We start from the raw sequence: 20,261 nt of genomic DNA on the forward strand, positions 1-20,261 counted from the left end.
ATTGATTTAAAGTCTTCAGTAGAACATAGAGTTAGAAATATGGATTCTAAAGGCAGGTAAATCAGGGTTCAGATGCTAGCTTTGCCATTACTTGCTTTGTGATTGCATTAGTCTGTTTCTTTCGCTTATAACAGAATACTTGGAAGTGGGTAATTGTAAGAAAACAAAATTTATTGCTTACAGTTTTGGAGGCTGGGAAGTCCAAAGTCGAGGGAACACATCTGGTGAGGGTCTTCTTTGGTGGTGCTTTACAGCAATGCTGGGGTCTCACATGGCAGAAAATGGCAGAGCAGAGAGAGAGACTGTTGTGTGCTCTCCTGTTAAAGCCCAACAAACCCCTTACCACCATTATTAATCCATTTACTACAACATGGTCCTGCAATCTAATCACCTCTTCAAGGGCCCACCTTCAATTATCATAATAGGATTTCCCACCCTCTTTACCCTGTCACCATGGGGACTAAGTTTTGGGGGGACATCAGTCCACTGCAGTGACCTTGGATAAGTTACTTGACCACTCTGACCCTCAGTTTCAGCCTAATAATATTACTGACTTTACAAGGCTGTTATGTGAGGTTTGAGGAGATAATCCATGTAAAGTTTAGCATAGCACCTGGCACATAATAAGGGTGAAAGTGGTAACCATTATTATGATGAGTATGCATATTTAAAAAGACTTTTAGGCAATACTTACTGATATTCAATATTTTGTTGACTACTCTTTAAACAATAAATTAAAAATTCTATTTCAATATATGGTAGAACTAATTGACTTCCTAATTTCCTAATTACCATTACCTAAAGTTTCTGTATTATTTTATTTTCTATTGCTTTTCTGGCTCTTCGATCATGACTAACAGCAAGAGAATTAGATGGAAAAAAATTGAAATAAATATTCAGAAATCTCTTACATAAATCATGGTGTCTAGCAATGGAATGATTGGTTGACTGAGCATATTTTACTTTGAAATAGTTGCATATTCTCAACAAACCACATGGTTCCTTTTCCAGCTGTTGCTCTCCTTTATTCTCTTATATCTTTATCCTCTGTTTCCTTTTTTCTCCCTCTCCTTGGTTGACAAAGTGCCTACATTCTCTATTTTTTCCTGTTTCTTTGTCTCTCTCTGGTATAATTCCTTCTTATTCATCTTGCAGAATTTCTCTACACAGCAAAAGTCAAAGCTGAGAGAATTTGAAATGTTAAATTTAACAGTAGCTCATTCAGGAACATTATTGATCAATGCAAAAACAGACCTTCTGCCCAAAAGGACCTCAGAAAACCAGACCAAGAGGATAAGAGCAAAGGTAAAAAAGAGACTATTACCATTTTATCTTAATATAAATTATGGTAAGCAGCATTATTCTAATTGCAATATAACGATGAGAAAGAGAGTAGAAAATCATCACAGAGTGGAATAATGGAATACATTATAATTTGAAGTATGGAAAAGGAGAACTGGGAGAAATACTGAGCCTCAGTGCTCTTCCCTCAACTAGGATCTAAAAGAAACAGCCAATGAGGAGAATGGTGCAGTTGACATTCCCTCACACGGACTCCTTTCTGAATGCCAGAATTCCCTTTTAATGGTTGAAATATGAACTCAGTGAGTTCACACTCTCTGTGCCTCAGTTTCTTTATCTGGGAAATGGAAATAATAATAGCATAGACCTTAGGGGTGCTTAGGAGGATGAAATGAGAGTAACATATATAAAGCACTTAGAAAAGTGCCTTGCTTATAGTAAACCCTTGATTGTTGTTTTTTATCATTTTTATCTTTCTTAATTTTTAATCACCAAATTTGAAATCCTTGGTAGTGTCCTGGCTGAGAAGGAGGATTCCAGGGAGTTTCTGGGCAGACCTTTTAATTGATACTGTGAAAATTTGTATATAGCGGTTGTTTTTCTTTCTGGAAGCAAGGTTCCCTCTTATTCAGGTGAGCACAGTATGATTTGACTATGCCTAATAAATCTTGGATATTCTTGGATTTATAAATCAATTTATTATTAATGATCACACTTTTGAACATGTTCACACATCTCTGACTACATATTAAGAAACTGGAGATGTATTCAGCATTTACTAAAACCCTCTCCTAATGGAACAAGCATCTCACATTTCGGAGATATCTATTTGGGCCCAGTGCATATTTCTTTCTTTCTCACGACTAACATTCTGCTCTTTTTAGTTATTCAGCTTATATGAGCTAATAAGGAATCTGAGAATCTGTCATTTAAAAAATTACAGGTTTCAAACACAGTCAGTAATGCTCAAAAAGTGGAGAAGTGTTTAAATTCCTTTGGTTGAAAGTATAGGAAGGTAGGGACCAGGGCATCACTTTTTAAAAAGTATTTTCAGACAACTTATTCTCTGAGAGATTAAAAAAAAATAATAAGTCATGCAAGGCACACCCCTTTGCTTCGATTCCATTTTTATCATACCACCAATCTCCCTTGCAAAACCGAGGTTGTTCATAAATATTTTCCTTCCAAACTGTGGGAAATAAGTCGTTAGTAACTTTGGCTCTTAGATAAAGTTAGGGGACTGCTTATCATTGAAACAATGAGCACAAAAGCAATTCAGTCCTTGCGCCTCTGACCAAACTGAGCACCCAGGTGAGGCTCACTCTTCTTGTTCTCAGGCATTCCAAAGGGATGGCCAGCACAAGACATTTTCAACTTCTTTTTCCCACCCTTCAGAGTTGATACATGTCTGATTATTTAGAAAAGGATTTGTTTTTCAAGAACCCAAAGTGTCCCAAAGAATTATGTTTACTCATAATAGTCTTTGCTCTCTGTTTATTGTAGCCAGATGGACACTGCTGTTTGACTCGTGGTCATATCCCCACAGATTTGACCTCATTTAGCGACACTATTAAAAGATTATCCTATTATTGAGAATTTCCATTGCATCACATACTAAATATTAGTAACATTCTTCTACAGGGAAAATGATGTCATAATAAGGCATGCGCTGTGTTGACCTCAGGCAAATCACACAGATAGGTATGTGGAGATTATGCAACTAATCTGACTAAAAAAGCCCAACAGTATATGGAGTAAAGCTCTAGGGGCAGAGACTTTCCCAGTGGCTCTTGAAGGAAGTGTTCATGTTCATATGAAGCCATAGATGGAAGTTTTATTTGACCGTTGCCTTAGTACTGAGGCAGTTATTTTGAAAATGCTAAGGAGGAGAAAGTGCAGATAGAAGTGTGGAAGTATGGTGTAATGATGGAACAGGAATGGGGTCATGAGGAGGCCATCTTACACTCCGTTTTGTCGTTTACTTTTACAAATTGGGAACATAGGGTTTTTCTTTTCTTTTTCACTTTGGAAACCAAATGATGCTCATAGGAAATTTAAAAACTGCAGTGGAAGGTATGCAAGTGATTTGAGAATCAAGACATTAAGAAGTGATTGTAACAGTGACCTATTTTTTTTTTTTAATGTTACCAGAAAAGGTGCATGAAAGAGCAACTAAAGAAGATTATAGTCAGAGAGGACTGGGAAGACAAATTGAGGCCCAACAATTTGGGAAAGTAGGTGAAATTAAACTTTTAGTTATGATTTTACTTGAACATACTTTAAAAACAATTGATTTAAATTTTAATTGTTTTAAAAAATAAATTACAAAAGTGGTACATGATCAGGGAAAGTCAAGCAGTATAGATGTATGTAAAATAAAAGGGGAAAATCTCCCTCTTTCTTTCCCCCACATGGGCAAATACTGCTATAATCTGTCTGTCTTTCAGAACTGTTAAAACACTATATATACAATAAATGTGTTTTCGGGGAGTGGGCTACTTATGTAGTGTTTCACATTTTTTTCCCACTTAATGTTTTACAGACATCTTTATACTCTTCAAAAAAATAGCCATTATTTCTACTCTTCTTTTTAATGGGTAATAGTTATTTTAAATAAAGTGAAATGGAAAATTCTATATCTGATGTATTTAAAATATTTTTCTTGGTATGACATACTTATCAACATGTTTTTTTTTAAAGATGACCGGTAAGGGGATCTTAACCCTTGACTTGGTGTTGTCAGCACCACGCTCAGCCAGTGAGCGAACCGGCCATCCCTATGTGGGATCCGAACCTGGGGCCTTGGTGTCATCAGCACCGCACTCTCCCGAGTGAGCCACGGGCCGGCCCTATCAACATGTTTTATAAGTTGCTGGTAAATGATAACCCTAATAGATAGCATTCCTCCTAGGAATAGGGAAGTAGAGAGACATGCTACAGGTGAAAAGGCAGATTTCATAAGAGTATGTATAATATAATTTCAATTATAAAAAAGGTATGTACATACATAGAAAATGGTCTACAGCATAGACACTAAAATGCTAATGGCTAATACCACAGGATGGTCAGAGTATAAATGTTTTTTCCCATTATTTTCAACAATAAAACTTTATTCCTTTTAAAATTAGTTAAAAGTTAAATATAATATAAAAATTGCAATGCACTTGATGAAAAAAGTTCATATCCGAAGTCTACCAAAACCGAACCCATCTTAATTAGCTTCCACTCCATTCCAAAACCCCAGAGTAACAGAATAGAAATACCAGGCCCTTGTTTGATTTTCTTAATTTAAGAAATTGGATTTAAGTTCCCTCATTATGGGAAAGTAATCTTTAGCATCATTGAAAGAGGTGATCAGGAAATGAGACAAAAATCAGGAGATTATATTTCTTTATTACATATATGAAATAAAAAACAAATGAACAAAGCAGTATATATATATATATTTTGCCAGTCCACAGGACCTCAGGAAAACAATATGTTCGTATGTGAAGTTAATCTATGGCACTGTGTTCATATTTTCTATATTCAAGTACAGAAGAAACTCTATGTTTAGTAGTAATGCATGGGTACAGAAGATGAATAATAATGAAAAACTGTAATTTGGTGAAGTATCACATACACGGTGTTAAAAAAGGGGTAAATATAATGACCATATACTGTTAATAAAGACAAGGAGGAAAACTGCTCAGGTTTAAATACTAAACACAAAAATATAACAAATTCTGTGTCTACAATAATTTTTGAAGTGTATACAAGTGCATTGCAAATAAATGAGTTTTTTAAAATTTAAGGTCCATTTCCCCTTTATCCAAGCATATTTCTATACTTATGGTTTCTTTTGTTATTTTAAAGTCTTTTCTTTAGTGTTTTAAAGAGTTTCATTATAGCCAGTATCTTGGAATTTAACCTCTAGCCCAAAGCTGAGACTTCATACAAGCATATTCTCCTTTTAGGTTTCATCTTCACATAGTTTTTCCAAGTGTTTAGAGTTAAATAGTACAACTTCCTTTATATTGTCACTTTTGTCCATGTGTAGTGGTAGTGCTTCTGTTTCAGTAGGTTTTATTACATGCGTTTTTCTTTTTTCTGTCAACAGCAGTCTCCGAATTTTCACAATACAAATGGTAGGTAGTAAAGTGCTTTATACAAGAAAATGCTATATACATGTGGAGACGTTCCATTTAACAACATCCCACAGACCAAAGTTCATACACAACACACAAGAGAAGGCTCTTTTTAAGAAATACCTTTCCTGATAGGAGGGTTGGGGATTCCTTAAAAATTTCATTAATTACTTACAGTAGCATCAAATGTAAATAACACATCCAAAACTGGGAGGAGTCCTTGTTAGAGGTCCTGCCCTTAATGGATTACTGCTAAATATCATGCTGCTATTAAAATATTCTTAATAGTTATAAATTGCAGAATCAGTCCTATAGAAAACAAATAACAGCATAGGGTTTTTCATTTGTCTTTATGAAACAAAACTGTATTTAAACATGGGCTTAGAGTGATAGGTTAGGCAAGGCCCACACATTGGAACATTTCTATACACTTTGGCACTTAAAATTCCAGTTTCATTTTTGAGGGCTCCTTTCCATTAAGTCTGTGTTTTGTACATAGAGAAGTGCCATTATGTGCTATATACCTTTATTGCTACTTGCACTCTCTTTTTAAAATATCCATGACTTTTCTTCCAAGAGATGGTTTCCAGTGCTGGACAAAACTTTTCATATTCACGACTAGTTTGCCTGTTCTTATATCCTCATGTCCTGCTACAAGGTACTCCAAACCTAAAAGAGAATAAAATTAGGTGCTACTTTTATTATGCTATTTTAAGGGGGCGATATGACTTTAGCAGTTTCACAAACTCATGGTTCATGGTTTTATGTATTCATGGTTAAACGGAGTAATACACAGCAACAGCTGACATTTAATAAGCATTTACTATGTGCTAAGTGCTTTACTGTATTATCTCATTTAATCTTGAACAGAACCCTGTGAAGTAGGTATTATTTTTCTTCTTGTTTTACAAATAAGGAAACTGAGGCTTAGCAAGGTTAAGAAACCTGTTTGGTGTCTCCCAGTAAGTAGCAGCACCCTGACTCAAACTCTGGTCTGATTCTAGAACTTTCACTTTGGACTATACCACCCTCTATGATAAAGAAGTGAGGATTCTATGGGCACTTTACATACTGCTATAAATCAGTCTTTCTTGGAGATTCACTATGTATGGTAGTATATACTAAGGAGGATTTTATAAAACAAAACAACAATTTGGGAAAACATATTAGAAGAGAGATAAGGATTATGTAAAATAACACATATTCCCTATATAAAGTTGATGTATTTTTGGAATATACAATGTTTGTCACACATTAAAAAAAAAAACCCAACAAATTATGAGTCTTGACCAGATCTATTGCTGACCTTGTAATTCAAAATTCTTTTCAGGCCTCAAATAACAAATTTTGGCTAACAAACACACACAAAAATGAAAGGATAGTCTCATTACCTATACATTGACAAAAAGAAATATGATAATCTCTCTCAGTAAATGTTTGTAATATTATCAATTTTAGCATTTAGAAACAATTTTTTAAAAAATATATAGAATAGAGCAAATAATTATGTTCATAAAATAAAACTTTCCAATATAAGATAAAGAAACATATACTTTAAAAACCAAATTAAGTGAAAACACTAGATGTTAAAATTCAACTGAAAATATTTATTTAAACTCATAGTTTAAATATGTATATATTTCTTGTTCATTCACTGAAATGACCTAGAAAAAAATGTTCTCCCAGTACTAATGAACACCTATTACAAACATACTACGGTCTCTAATAACATGATAACATGTCTCACTGAAAATGAAACAAAACAAGACTTCCTGGAGAATGGTTTATTCCAGGTCCAGGACAGGAAGATATAAGGTGAGCAAGAGGCATCTTATTAAATAATACTGAAAAACAAAGAAGCTTTCAAAGATTAATGTGAGTCTTTTTTAAAAGCACACAGAAGCTAGCAAAAAGGGGTTATAACTTGTCAAAGTTGTGATAATTTGAGCACCAAGAAACATAATAATTGTGTGTATGAAAACACACCGAAACAATAAAAATCCATAATTCCAAAATGATACTTGAAAAAGACAAAGCCAGAGAAAAACGAATTTTTCGTGTTTTGAGGCAGCTGTTAAACCATTCCCTACTTTGAAAATTGGAAATTAAAGGGGGGAAAAACATAGCATTTATCCTGCCTTTACAATAAGAACTGTATTTCACGGCAACCTAACAGCTCAGCTTAGGGAGAGAAAGTCCTCTTCTAGAAGAATGTCAGCTGATAAATGAAGGGAATTAAACAGAATTAGAAAAGCATCCATTTCTCAAACTCTAGTGAAATTATTGATTCAGGTAGGGATTATCAATTGGTGATAAAATCATTAAATAAATGGCTAATGGAAAACTGGATGTTTGTACAGTGCTAAATAACACCACACTTACTATTTTCTAGTCTCAAAAGGAAAAGAAAACTGTAGAGAGATCAGACTGTCCTCACTGTAATCCAAGGGTCAAGTTTAGCAACACTGATGGTAGGTCAACCAGGTATTATGTGCTTTCTGATGTGATTCAGCACAAAGTATACAACATCTGTAACAGATTGTAGACAAAATGTTTATCTTGGATCAATCAAACTTTTCTTTAGAGGTTACAGAAGATACAGGTAATAGAGAAACAAGCTAAACAACACAACAAGGAATCAACCAGACAAATGTAGAAGATCGGGTAATCTAAGAGGATGCTTGGCCTGCTTTCAACAAGTCATAAAAAAGGAACTGTGCTAGAATAAGAGACTTGAGGGACTGAAAAACTAGATACAATGTGTGATCCTGGATTGAATACTGGCAAGGACAAACCACTCTAAAGGACATTTTGGGATTAGTGGGGATATAGGAATATTCTCTGAATTATTAGAAAATATGAAAATAAACTAAAATTGAAAGTCAAGCTTACTAACTGAATAAAGCATTTTGGTTAAAAAAAAATACAATGTATGTACCCATAAAGAAAGATCTAAAAGGATTTGCACTAAAATATTGACAGAGATGATCTCTGGGGGTAGAAATGTGAAATTAAAAAATTTCCCCTAAATTTCCATAATGTGCATGTATTACTTTAATAATAATAAAAGGATTATTTAAAATATTATTAAAAGAAACCAACCCTAAACTTAAAAGTAGCTATCATGGTGTTTTCAAAAAAAAGAGAAAAAGGAAAATGTTGACATGGTTTTCAAATACTGGAGACCACAATGTAAAGTGAACTATAAGGTATTTATATTCTTTAAAAGATAATATTAGCTTCTGCATGAAAAAGAATCCCAATATTTAATTAACAGACTAAAGATATAATAGTCTTAATATTGTATAATATCTAAAATAATAAATTCCTCATTTAAAAATAAACAATTTTTAAGAAACTTCAGGATTAAGACTAGCATTTTAAATAAATTTATTTTAAACTATAAATAGAACAAATAACTACAGGACTTTACCCTTAATACATATCAGAGTATAAATATACATTAAAGTGATATAAATGATACTAAATAAATCCATAAATTATGGAGCAGCATAATACAAAAAATTAACATGCAAAACAATGTTATCTTTTACATCTCACATTAGCATTTACATTATATTTTCCTTTCACTGTGCTTTCCACATCTACTTTGCTACATGTGTGAGGGCCCAAAGTTTATTTTGTATCCATAGAAAAAGAAAACATGATACTTTAGTGCTAGTCGTGGTATTTTAAAATATATGATTGATGAATGAGTGAACATATGCATGAATTAAGAATGAATGAATTTAGGGACTGGCTGGTTAACTCTGTTGGTTACAGAGCGATATTATAACAGCAAGGTCAAAGGTTTGGATACCCATACCGTCCAGCCACCAAAAAACAAGCAAGAAAACAAACAAACAAACAAAAAACGAATGCATGAGTTTGCAGAGATACCTAATTAGATTACTCCTTTTCAAAAGTAGCAAAGGAAGCAAGTTGGTGTGTAAGGTTTCAGAATTTTCTTATCAGCTTTCTTTGGCCTTAGCTATTGAACTTACTTGTAAAAACAGAAAAACAAAGTAAAATGAAAGTGTGTCTGGTTTTGCTTTGGCAGCTCCCAGTCTTTTCTTCAAATCAAGTAAACATGTTTTCAAGAATTCTTTGAATAATTGCGCTTATGTTTTCAATTGTGATGAATTCAGTTGATTCTTTGACTGTTTGGCACAAACCTGATTAGGAAGTATAGTTCACTTCCTGGAGGGTGGCTCAGATGGTCAAAGCCTTTGTGTTTAATGTCTTACTAAAAAACTGAGCAGACTTTTTTTTTCTTTTGCCAAGCTAGTAGAGAAGTGATTACAAGAGCCCCTGAGCACAGATCATTGGGAAATAGAACTTAAATTAATTATTCTTAGTTTCCTGTATTCAAAGTCCAAGATTCTTATTACTTCAATTTGTTCTTTGAAACTATATTTATTTATATTTTATGATTTAAAATGTCTTTTCTTCTATTCCTTATTAAAATTTAATTTAAATAAAATAGTGAAGGGGTAAAAAAGCATATGAGAAATTCGTCAACAGTAGGAAAAAAGTCAAGTTTTGTATCACTGTTTAGATTGAGGGAATATTTTAATTGCTGCTTCTCTCTTTCTCTCTGTTTGTTCTCTCAAATTTATTAATCAAATACCACAAAAGATTTCTCATTAACATAACTGTGGTTTCTTAGACTTACATGGGGAGGGAATTAGATCCAGAACACAAATTATGCACCTGTTTCATCAGTGGCATTAAGATACAGATGACGACTACATAAACAGGGAAATACAGTGTTTTTTAAATTATTATTTGTTTTATTAGAACCTACTATGTTACCATTACCTGGGTACTAATGTTAAGTACTGAAGATACTAGGATAAAAATCCTAATCCCATCCTCAAATTTAATGAGGGAAACAGAAAATTAAGCAATTTATGACACAATATGAAGAGTGTACTTGAAGACTTGTACAGGCAAGAACCCCTGTGCTCACTTGCTTGTCTCCACCTCTGCTGTGACATTTTAAGGTGCAAATCAAATTTTCCTCTATTCCAAGTTTCTTTAAAATTTGACTTTTTTGTTTGTTTCTGCTGTTTCTAATTTAAAACCAGAATGATCATTTAATGAAAAACAAGATGATGAGAACTTGCTTCCTATCCAGGAGAAACAGATGCTTCTCATGCAATAGTAAAAATGAATTTGATATTTGCACAGATGGACTTTTGCATTTGAACTTCCTTTAGGAACAGGTTCTACTGTAATAGGACCTAGCTTTCAGATAAACAGTGGCAGATAAATTCATGAAAGTGCTCTCTATGCAGCTGGCACCTGGAACCAATCTGAGATTTCTCTTTTAGGACAGAAAGTATTATATTGCTGGATTTTAAAATATTTTACTTTTATAGAGCACATGGAAGGGAAATAACTTTTTGATGTTAGTTCAAAGAATTCCATTTGGATTTTCCCCAGAATTCAGATGGTGACAAGGAGAGGTGCTCCTGCTGAGTTTATTTAGGTTGTGGTTTAGAGAATGTAAAACAAGTAGCAAATCAGCAGAGACAAGGTAGGTATTAAGATAGAAAAGTCTAATGCTCACCAGGATTGAGGATTGGACAAGTGCAGCCTCTGTTAGTCCATGATTCTGGATATAATGTTCGCTTTCCTCGTAAAATCTTCAATTTGGTAGATTTTAAGACTTTTTTTATCTTCACATTGACCTCAGCATGAGAACCTTTGTCATGAGCTGATAAAATCTTTATTTTTAGCACTGTAACAACAAAATTCCAAAAGTCAAAATGCATATAATTTCATATTATCTTTTCAAGTTTGAACAACAACTTAAATATGCATTTCCAAGTATAATGGAAAGGTGAATCAGTGAGAAGAATGTGGAAATTTGCTTTAGACATCATTAGCTCATCAACTTTTGTACTGGTTTCACCTCATTTATCTATATTAACTATAATCTTCTTTGTTAGGCAATTTCAACTGCTATTCCCTTCCATATCACCATGCTAAGAGAATGTCAGCCACTTGCCTAATGCAAATATAATCTTAAATACATTCAGCTATTAAATCTAAATAGTAAGAAGAAATATAGGAAGTAGAATTGCTATTCTGGTTTTTATTTAGATTCTGGTTATATTATACTTTATGATTGACCTGTTTATAATGTTATGACAGAAAATAAAATGTTATTGTCAGAATATATTTTACATATTCTAAAGAGATTAAAGAATATTATTGATTACTTAATATTTTTCCCCTGGTGTAGAATGCAGGCTGACTGGGGTTAGGGAAGCTGTCCCTCTACATGATGACAAAGATCCAGTATTCTACACAACTCATGAGTCTGTTATGCTCTTCCATGTATGAAATGGATGTGGCTGAGGATTAAGTAATGAAATAAGTTGGGATGAGGAAGGAAGTAGATCTAAGGAACACTGGGATGCAATGTTCTGTACTATTAGGAAAGTTCTTACTGGCTCATCTACATATTGGTGGAAGATTATGTGCAATGAGAGAACCCTATCTTAGCTGGTCTCATACTTTGAGAGTATAGTTGTCAGACAGCTGCCTTTATAGAATCATTAATTTTTAGACTTCTCAGGGGTCTTAAAAGCCCATCTAGTCTTGCTTTATGTATGAAGAAGCAAGTTTAAAGAAATTAAGTGGGGGCCGGCCCGGTGGCGCACTGCTACAGTGTGCCGCTTGGGAGCGCAGCAGCGCTCCCGCTGAGGGTTCGGATCCCACATATAGACCGGTTCCCGCTCACTGACTGAGCGAGGTGCGGGCGCGACGCCGAGGGTTGTGATCCCGTTGCCAGTCCCAGTCCGGTACGGGCGCAACACTGAGGTTTGCGATCCGTTGCCGGACACGAAAAAAGACAAAAAAAAAAAAAAAAGAAATTAAGTGAACTGCTCAAGTTCACATGACTGGTTGGTTAAAGGTAGGGTCTGGACTACCTAAATACATAAATGAATGATGCATAGTATAGTGCTTGGCACATGGCTAATGCTCAGTAAATGTTAACTATTATTATTCCACTAGACTATAAGCTCAGAAACACCAGGGACTTTGTCTGTTCACTGCTGTCACTCAATACATATGTGTTAAAGAGAATAAACATGGGCTGGCCCGGTGGCGTACTGCTACAGTGCGCCGCTTGGGAGCACGGCTGCGCTCCTGCCAAGGGTTCGGATCCCACATACAGACCGGTTCCTGCTCACTGGCTGAGCGAGGTGCGGGCGCAACACCGAGGGTTGCGATCCCGTTGCCGGTCCCAGTCCGGTACGGGCGCGACACTGAGGGTTGTGATCCGTTGCCGGACACGAAAAAAGACAAAAAGGAAAAAAAAAAAAGAAAATAAACAAATCAAGTGTTTTTTCCATCAAGCCAGAGGACTGGGAGGGGAAATCAATTTTTTCCAAGTCTAGGTGTATTCCACTTAATAAGGCCAAGTATTTCATTACAGCATTAAAAATATTCAAGTTCTCTTAAGTAGAAAATTAATACAGTTGTATCAAAAGACCAGTTGTTTACTTGTAAATTCAGTCAGAGAGCTACCAAATCTATGTGATAATGAGAACCAGTTGATATTTTCACTGAACTAACTTTGGACTAAATTGTCATGTTTTTTTGCTTTTGATAGTAAATGCCATTTCCTCTAAACTGCCTTTCCTTTTCCTTTATTGGGCAGTATACATTTCAAAAGCTTTCCTCTATTATTTGGCTAAGTTGGGAGGTGAAGAGAGGGAAGTGTGCGTGTAATTTTAGATAAGATTTATGAGGTCTTTACCATTTATTTTTTAAAAATATTTTATGAGATTAAATACAATGTTATCAAGAACCTAAGCACTTGGCTTCAGAAATCAGGACTTAAAATTTTCTCTTCATTGTAATGCACATTTCAAGCCATATAAATTATGGAACAATAAAAATTCTCAGACACTAGTCAAGAATATGTTGGCAAGACAGGGTATCTTAATATATTTAATCCTGTGTGAGGATTTAAGTCATTTAGAATTTGAAGATAGTAACAGTCTCTACTTAGGGCAGTGCCATTTTTCCTTTTTCTTATGACCTATTTTCCTAGTATTTGAAAGAGGAGTCTAGAGTATACAGAGTAGGCAGGGAAGAGACCCTGGTGGCCAGCTAGTCTCAGTGCCTCATGAGTATATATCCTCTTTCTCCTCCCTACCATTTACTAAGCATCTAGAATGTGCTAGATAATGTGCTGCATGCCTTTCAAAAATCTGATTTCATGAGGAAAGTAGCATTATCACTATTTTATAGATGAGGAAACAGGTTTGGAGAGGTTAAGTTGCCCATCCAATAGGCCAGAAATCAAACCCAAGAACGTCTGAGTCCAAAGCCTGTGCTCTTAACCACTGTGAATACTACTTGTGAAGCTTAATTCTAGGTGTCAACTTGATTAGATTAAGGAAAGCCAAGAAACCTGGTAAAGCTATTTTTTTTAGGTGTGTCCAGGAGGGTGTTTCCAGGAGAGATTAGTATGACAGTCTGAGTGGACTGTGTGGGAAAGACCCACCCTCAATGTGGGCGGGAACTATCCAATCAGCTGGGGTCCTGGAGAGAACAAAAGATAGAAAAAAGATGAACCACTCTCTTCCCTGTAGCTGGGATACAATCTTCTCTCCTGTCCGTAGACATCAGAGCTTGAGACTCTTCAACTTTTGGGTTCCAGGACTTACATCAAGGAAACCATTGGCTTCCCTGGTTTTGAGGCCTTCAGACTTGGACTGAACCACGCTACCGGCATCCAGTTTGCCTATGGTCTATTGTGGGATTTTTCTTCACTATTGCCTGAACTAATTCCCCTAATAAATTCCCTCTCATGTACTTATAACATATTCTATTAATTCTGTCTCTCTGGAGAACCCTGACTAATACTCTACCTTAAAATGATTTCTGCTTAGTATTACCACATGGCAAACTAGCACAAGAATCATTTAAGTGGGTAGAGACCTCTCTTTTAGATGAGTAAGAAGAGAATCATCCATAAAAAAGGATTATCATGACTTTTTCTTTTTGCTGTTTGCCACTTTTCCTTATAGTACTATAATCCAGGCTTTGCTCTACAAACATCTTGTCCTCACCAGAACATTCAACCCCATCTACATTAGGAAAATCTAGGTCGAGACCAGAATACTGTATTTGGTATTATCAAATAAGAGGAATGCTTTGATTTGTTTAGAATGTCATCAGTCAGGCCTCCCATTTCCTTAACAACTCTCTGCACTTAGTTTGAGTAGGTTTTTAGAAACCTTCAAGGACTTCAAACTCACCATATGAATATTTCATTCCACAGAATGCCTTGGAGTTTTCTAAAACCTGTTCCTTACATTCACATTTACCTAGAGAAAGTATATGAAAAAAGGCATTAGTTATTAATTAAGAAAGAAAGAAAAAGTCCAGCAAGTAAATCCGGGTAACACACTTTTTAAGCGTTGAGTGAATCATACAACATAGTCCATGAGTACATGAAAGTCACTCAAAAAAAGTAGAATCACCTTCTGAATTGAATTAGTTATCATCCAATAAAGTACTGACCTAAAAGAAATATACAAGTTAGAAATAATGATATATTTTAATACTTGTAGTTGACATTGTAGTAAATACAATCCAGTATTAATATTTCATGCTAATGAAAGGAACAACTGAATGATAACCTGTAGAAAAGACAATTTTCTTTTTACAATTAAGATTTATCACAACAGAAGTCAAATAAAATAAAATGATTGGACATTTTGTTGAAGGTAATGTCATCTAATTTTAAAAGTATTTATTGAGCACCTATGATGTGCAAGGCATGGTGCTGTATACTTCAGAGTATATAAAGATGAGCAGTTCTTGCCTTAAGGCTTACAATTCAGTAAGGTGAATAAAGCAAGTGTATAAAAAATGATAAGTGGTCTAAGAGAGATACAGTGTGCTTGGGTGGGAGGATCACATATGTTTCAGAAGATGGGAAAAGACTGTGTGGCTGAAGAGGATTTGAAATAGACTTTGAAGAATAAGTAGGATATTTTCTTCCAACAGTTAAAATTATGTATTACAATTGTTATGTGAGAGAGATTTGCCAGGCCACATGGAAGACTTCCAAAATGCCTTTATACATAGTTTATATACAGCATTCTCATACTCATTTATGTATGTTTCCTCTTAGACTGTGCCTCTTGAGGGCAATGGTTACCCCTTTTTCATCTGTGTATTCCTAGAGCCTAGAATGGATAGAATTTTCATTCTTACTGACTTAATAATTAGATATAATTTGCCCCCTTCCCTCTCCCTTTCCCTCCTGCCCTCATGCACTGCATTTCATAGGCATCGAGTGGTAATAACAGCAGCTAACACTTACTGAGAAGCACTTCCTATATACCAGGCACTATTTAAAGCATTTTACGTTTATTTACTAATTTAAGATTCTAACAGCTAGAAATTTGGCAGGAATATAAAGATAAAAGAGTGAGCGAAGACATGTAAGAAAGAAAGGGCAGAGTGTGTTCATGGGAGAGTCAGTGGTCCTGTTTATCTGGGCAACTGATTGAGTTGAGAAGAATAGGAGAAGATATGATGAAGGACCTTGACTGATACGCAGTGAAGACCTGAATTTAATTTGTTGTTTCTCAAAGCTATTAGCTTAGAGAAGTTAAATGAATTAAAAAAATACATGAAAATAAATCTGGCATTACTGTATCAACAGTATTGGAATGGGGAGAATATGGAGGCAGGGACAAAATAGAAGCCAATGAAATTGATTTTAACAACAATAGCCGTAACTAATTTGAGTGCCAACTGTAAGCCATAAACTATATAAGGAACTTTACCTACATGGTCTTGTTTAATATTAATAATAACCTTATGAGGTAGGCATTATTAACAAACGAAAAAAATGAAGGCTCAGAAAAATTAATTAGCTTGTCCAAAGCAGCACAGCTAACAAATAGAAAAGCCAGATTTCAAGTGTTGGTCTGGGAGAATCTGAAGCCCCTGATCTTCCCATTGAACTGTTTTTCTATGTCAAATGTAATGTGGGTCTGAACAAGACATGGTTATGGGTCTAGAAAGGAAGAAATATCAAGAGATGATCCAGAATTTGGGTGTACAGATCTTGTCAATGGATTGGATAAGGGCAAGAGAAAAGGAAGCATAAAAATGAACTTCATGAAAATGAAGTTTCAGCCAGGGTGACAGAGAGGATTGTGTATCACTAACAGAGATAGGAAAGTTAGAAGGAGAGCATTTCAGGGGTGTATAACTTAAGGTTTTGTGGTAGCAATCAATTTTCTAACTTAACTATTGAAAGGGTATGGACTAGCTCACAGAAAGGAGAAAAAGCTGAAGAATCAGAATTCAGAAAGAACAAGAATCAGGAGAGAAACAGAGATCTAGGTAGCAGGGTAGTCTATTGGGTAGTCTCTTTTATGGCTTTGCCATTGGAATCATGAACTCTAATCATTTTTAGACTTTGTCAACTTCAGCTCAAGACTTAAAGTCCAGAGAGAGAACATCTGATTTCCCTCTTCAACACTGTATTAAATGGGGAAAAGGTGGTTTCCCACAGAAAAACTGGGTTGAGCTACCACACAAATAGTAGGAAACAAGGAGAAATGTATCTGGTTGACAAAAAACAAAAGAGATCTAGTAAGAGGAGGACATAATGAATTAGAGATACTGACAGAACATCCAGGTAGAAATGAGAGTATAATTCTGGCGAGACCAGGTAGGTAGAGATAGTGATGTGGAAAACATTGGTATACTGGCTCCAGCTAAAGCTGCTACAGAAATCAGAGAATGAGATTTACAAGTGGAAAATCTCAGTAGAATTAAACAGTGGAAAAGAGAAATCAAAGGTGCTTAAAATCAGCTGTTGTGATTTGTTAAATAATATTGCTTATAATCTAAATATTGCAGAGAAGATTACTTATTCAGAAATTGTAGTAACCTAAGGAAATAGCCCATGGCTTTTGATAATTCTACTGAAGCTGGAGAGTATGGTAACTACCATGCTATAAAACCTAAAGAAAATCCAAGTGGAATATACTATTCCTCAGCATAATGCTCTTCTCTTGAGTCCATCAGCCCGTAAGAACATATATAGGTCTATTATTTAAAGGTCTTTCTTTGGCAGATTTTCAGTACTCCTTTTTCATATGCTTAGAGCTCAAACACTAAAATTTGTTGGTCAGGCTTCAGCCCAGATATATTCTCTTAAAAGAAATCTGGGAGGGGAGGAAAAACCTGTTTAGTTACAGTAGGTTATTAGAATATTTTTTAAAAATGAGCATTGTTTACAGTTCTTTGGCACTATTTAAAGCCAGTTTTGTTATTCAGGAAGGGAAATTTTACATCTGGTGTGCTCTATCTCACAAGAAGTTGTAGAAATTAAGGGTGTTTTGTTGGTGTAGTCCATTATATTCCTAATTGAATGCTGTTTTTATGGAAACTTATGGTAGGCAAATAGGTATGTAGGCACCTAGATTTGAGGATGAACTTTTTTTTAAGTGCTTAAGAAACTGGCTATCACTTTTTGTTGAAAAAGGGTGCCGAGGATCACTACTCTATACCCAATGGGAATATCATTGTGTAGCAGGAAACTGAACAAAGTCTTCCTCTCTCTGGAGCTCATCCAGATGAATTTCAGAGACTCCCTGGGGACATCATAGATTTAACAGCTGTTGTGGACATGAGAGTCTGGAGTCATTCTGGTGCCAGCACTTTATGTGCTTGATTGGTATGCTGCCAATTCCCCAATAACATGCATGATTGGCTTAGTGAATGTCCTGTAGTCCTAAAAAACGGATTATTACAGATTTGGTTTCGCTGACAAAGTTGGAGAATTATAAAAAGTCCTTGTGTTAGAAAAATAGAAAAGCATTTTTAAAAGTGGCTACTAAAATTAAAATCATAAAATTCAGAGTGTGTAGCATTAAGGCAAAAATTAATGGAGAAGATTGTTTTCTTTTTCAAATGCTGAAAAGATAAATATGACAACTTCATACTACCTTATCTTTCCTACCTTCTTTCCTGTTGTGAATTAAAATGAAACCATTAGGAAAATGTTAAGTAAAAAACCCATGATACAGAATTGCAAATACCAGTATTTTTGAAATTGGGGTTCTTGATTCTTGAAGGGTCCATAGTTCTCTATGAGAATGTTTTAAAATTGTGGTTTATTTCTAATCTAAAATATGGATTGATGGATGAATAGAATTTAGGTGGTAGGTATATGGGTATGTAACTCTTTAAACTTTCCTGTATGTCTGAAAACTTTCATAATAAAATATTGGAAAAAATTATCTTAGAAGATCTCAATCAACACAGCTTTGTAAATTCATATTTTAACGCATCCTCAGCTCCAAACACATAGCAATGTTAGATAAAAGAGAAAACAAAAAAAGACAGTCTATGTCAAAAACCAGATAAATTTCTCTGTGGTTTAGAAATGAATGAATAAGCAAAGGGGAAAGGACATGAAATCATAGATCTTTTGGGCTTGGTTTCAGAATCAGGCAGCGGTGGTCAGAAGCTCAGATGTTAGGGGATTAAGGGACTAAAAAGGGACCACAGTCAGACTCGCTTTTTATTCATTTTATTTTTAAAATTTATTTTTAGTTGACACCTCAAATTGCACATCTTTGTGGGGTACAGTGTGTGATGTTTTGATACATGTATACAATGTGTAATAATCAAATTAGGGTAATTAGCATATCCATTACTTCAGATGTTTATCATTTTTTTGTGGTGAGAACATTCAAAATCCTCTCTTCTAGCTCTTTTGAAATGTACAGTATATTATTGTTAACTGTGGGGGGAATGAGAAGTTGGCCAACATGTACTTTTTCCTCAGTTGAGGAATAAGTTCTAGTGTTCTATTGCACAGGCTCACTGCTTAAAGACAGAGATTGGGTAAGGCTCTCCTTGTTCATAAAAAGAGACTGAAAAAAAAACCCCAAACCCGAAACTACTGTTGTTCACGGCCTGGGTTTGTAGTTTTTAGCAAACTGCATGTCTAGGTAAGTGGGCAGGGCTGGCTTCAGAGGTGTGAGATCTGTGCAGTCACACAGGGCCCTGCACTGAGAAGCGTCTTGTGACTGATTTAATGCTTTGTGTTGCCACCTTGAAATTCTCAATCATTTTTGAACAAGGGGCTCTGAATTTCATCTAGCACTGGGCCCTGCAAATTACAGTAGTCCCCCCTTATCTGCAGTTTCGCTTTCCGTGGTTTCAGTTACTTGTGGTCAACCTTGATCTGAAAATATTTAAGATATTTTGAGAGAGAAAGAGAGACCGCATTCACATAACTTTTTTTACAGTATATTGTTACAGCGTTCTATTTTATTATTAGTTATTGTTATTAATCTCTCACTGTGCCTGATTTATAAATTAAACTATCATAGGTATGTATGTACAGAAAAAAACTAGTATATATAGAGTTTGGTAATATCTATGGCTTCAGGGATCCACTGGGGGTCTTGGAACATATTCCTCAGGGATAAGGGGGGACTACTGTATGTAGCTAGTCCTGTAAATGGCCTAGAAATTAATCAAAATTGCCCTCCTTGTTTTCAAAGAATAGATATAATACAATGAAATTAGATTAGAGATAATAAAAAGATGGCCTGAAAATCCCTATGTTTGAACAATTAAATATGTATCCTAGACAACTCAATGCGCTAAAAAGGAATTCTTAATAAAAATTACAAAAAATTTGGAACTTGAATAATAATGAAAATATTGCATATAAAAGCCAGCAGGATCCAGCTGCAGAGATGTTATAAATAAATTTATAACTTTAAAAGTACTTGTTAAAAATAAGAAAAGCTGAAA

At 34.9% G+C, this 20,261-nt stretch overlaps 1 protein-coding gene across 2 annotated transcripts in view; it reads right to left on the bottom strand.

Moving 5' to 3' along the window:
- Window positions 1-4,680: 4,680 nt before the first annotated feature.
- Window positions 4,681-20,261, bottom strand: part of NTN4 (netrin 4) — a 102,282-nt gene continuing 86,701 nt past the window's right edge. The window contains exons 8-10 of one of the 2 annotated variants that reach the window (XM_008576803.1): window positions 14,717-14,785; window positions 11,005-11,175; window positions 4,681-6,098 (exon numbers count right to left, since the gene is read on the bottom strand). In XM_008576803.1, coding sequence (XP_008575025.1) covers window positions 5,962-6,098; window positions 11,005-11,175; window positions 14,717-14,785 — 377 coding nt within the window. In that variant the 3' untranslated portion in view covers window positions 4,681-5,961. The remainder of the gene's footprint in view (window positions 6,099-11,004; window positions 11,176-14,716; window positions 14,786-20,261) is intronic. The other variant, XM_008576804.1, reaches the window with a different exon arrangement.

Source organism: Galeopterus variegatus, unplaced genomic scaffold (assembly GCF_000696425.1).
Source record: "Galeopterus variegatus unplaced genomic scaffold, G_variegatus-3.0.2 Scaffold1405, whole genome shotgun sequence".
NCBI lineage: Eukaryota > Metazoa > Chordata > Mammalia > Dermoptera > Cynocephalidae > Galeopterus > Galeopterus variegatus.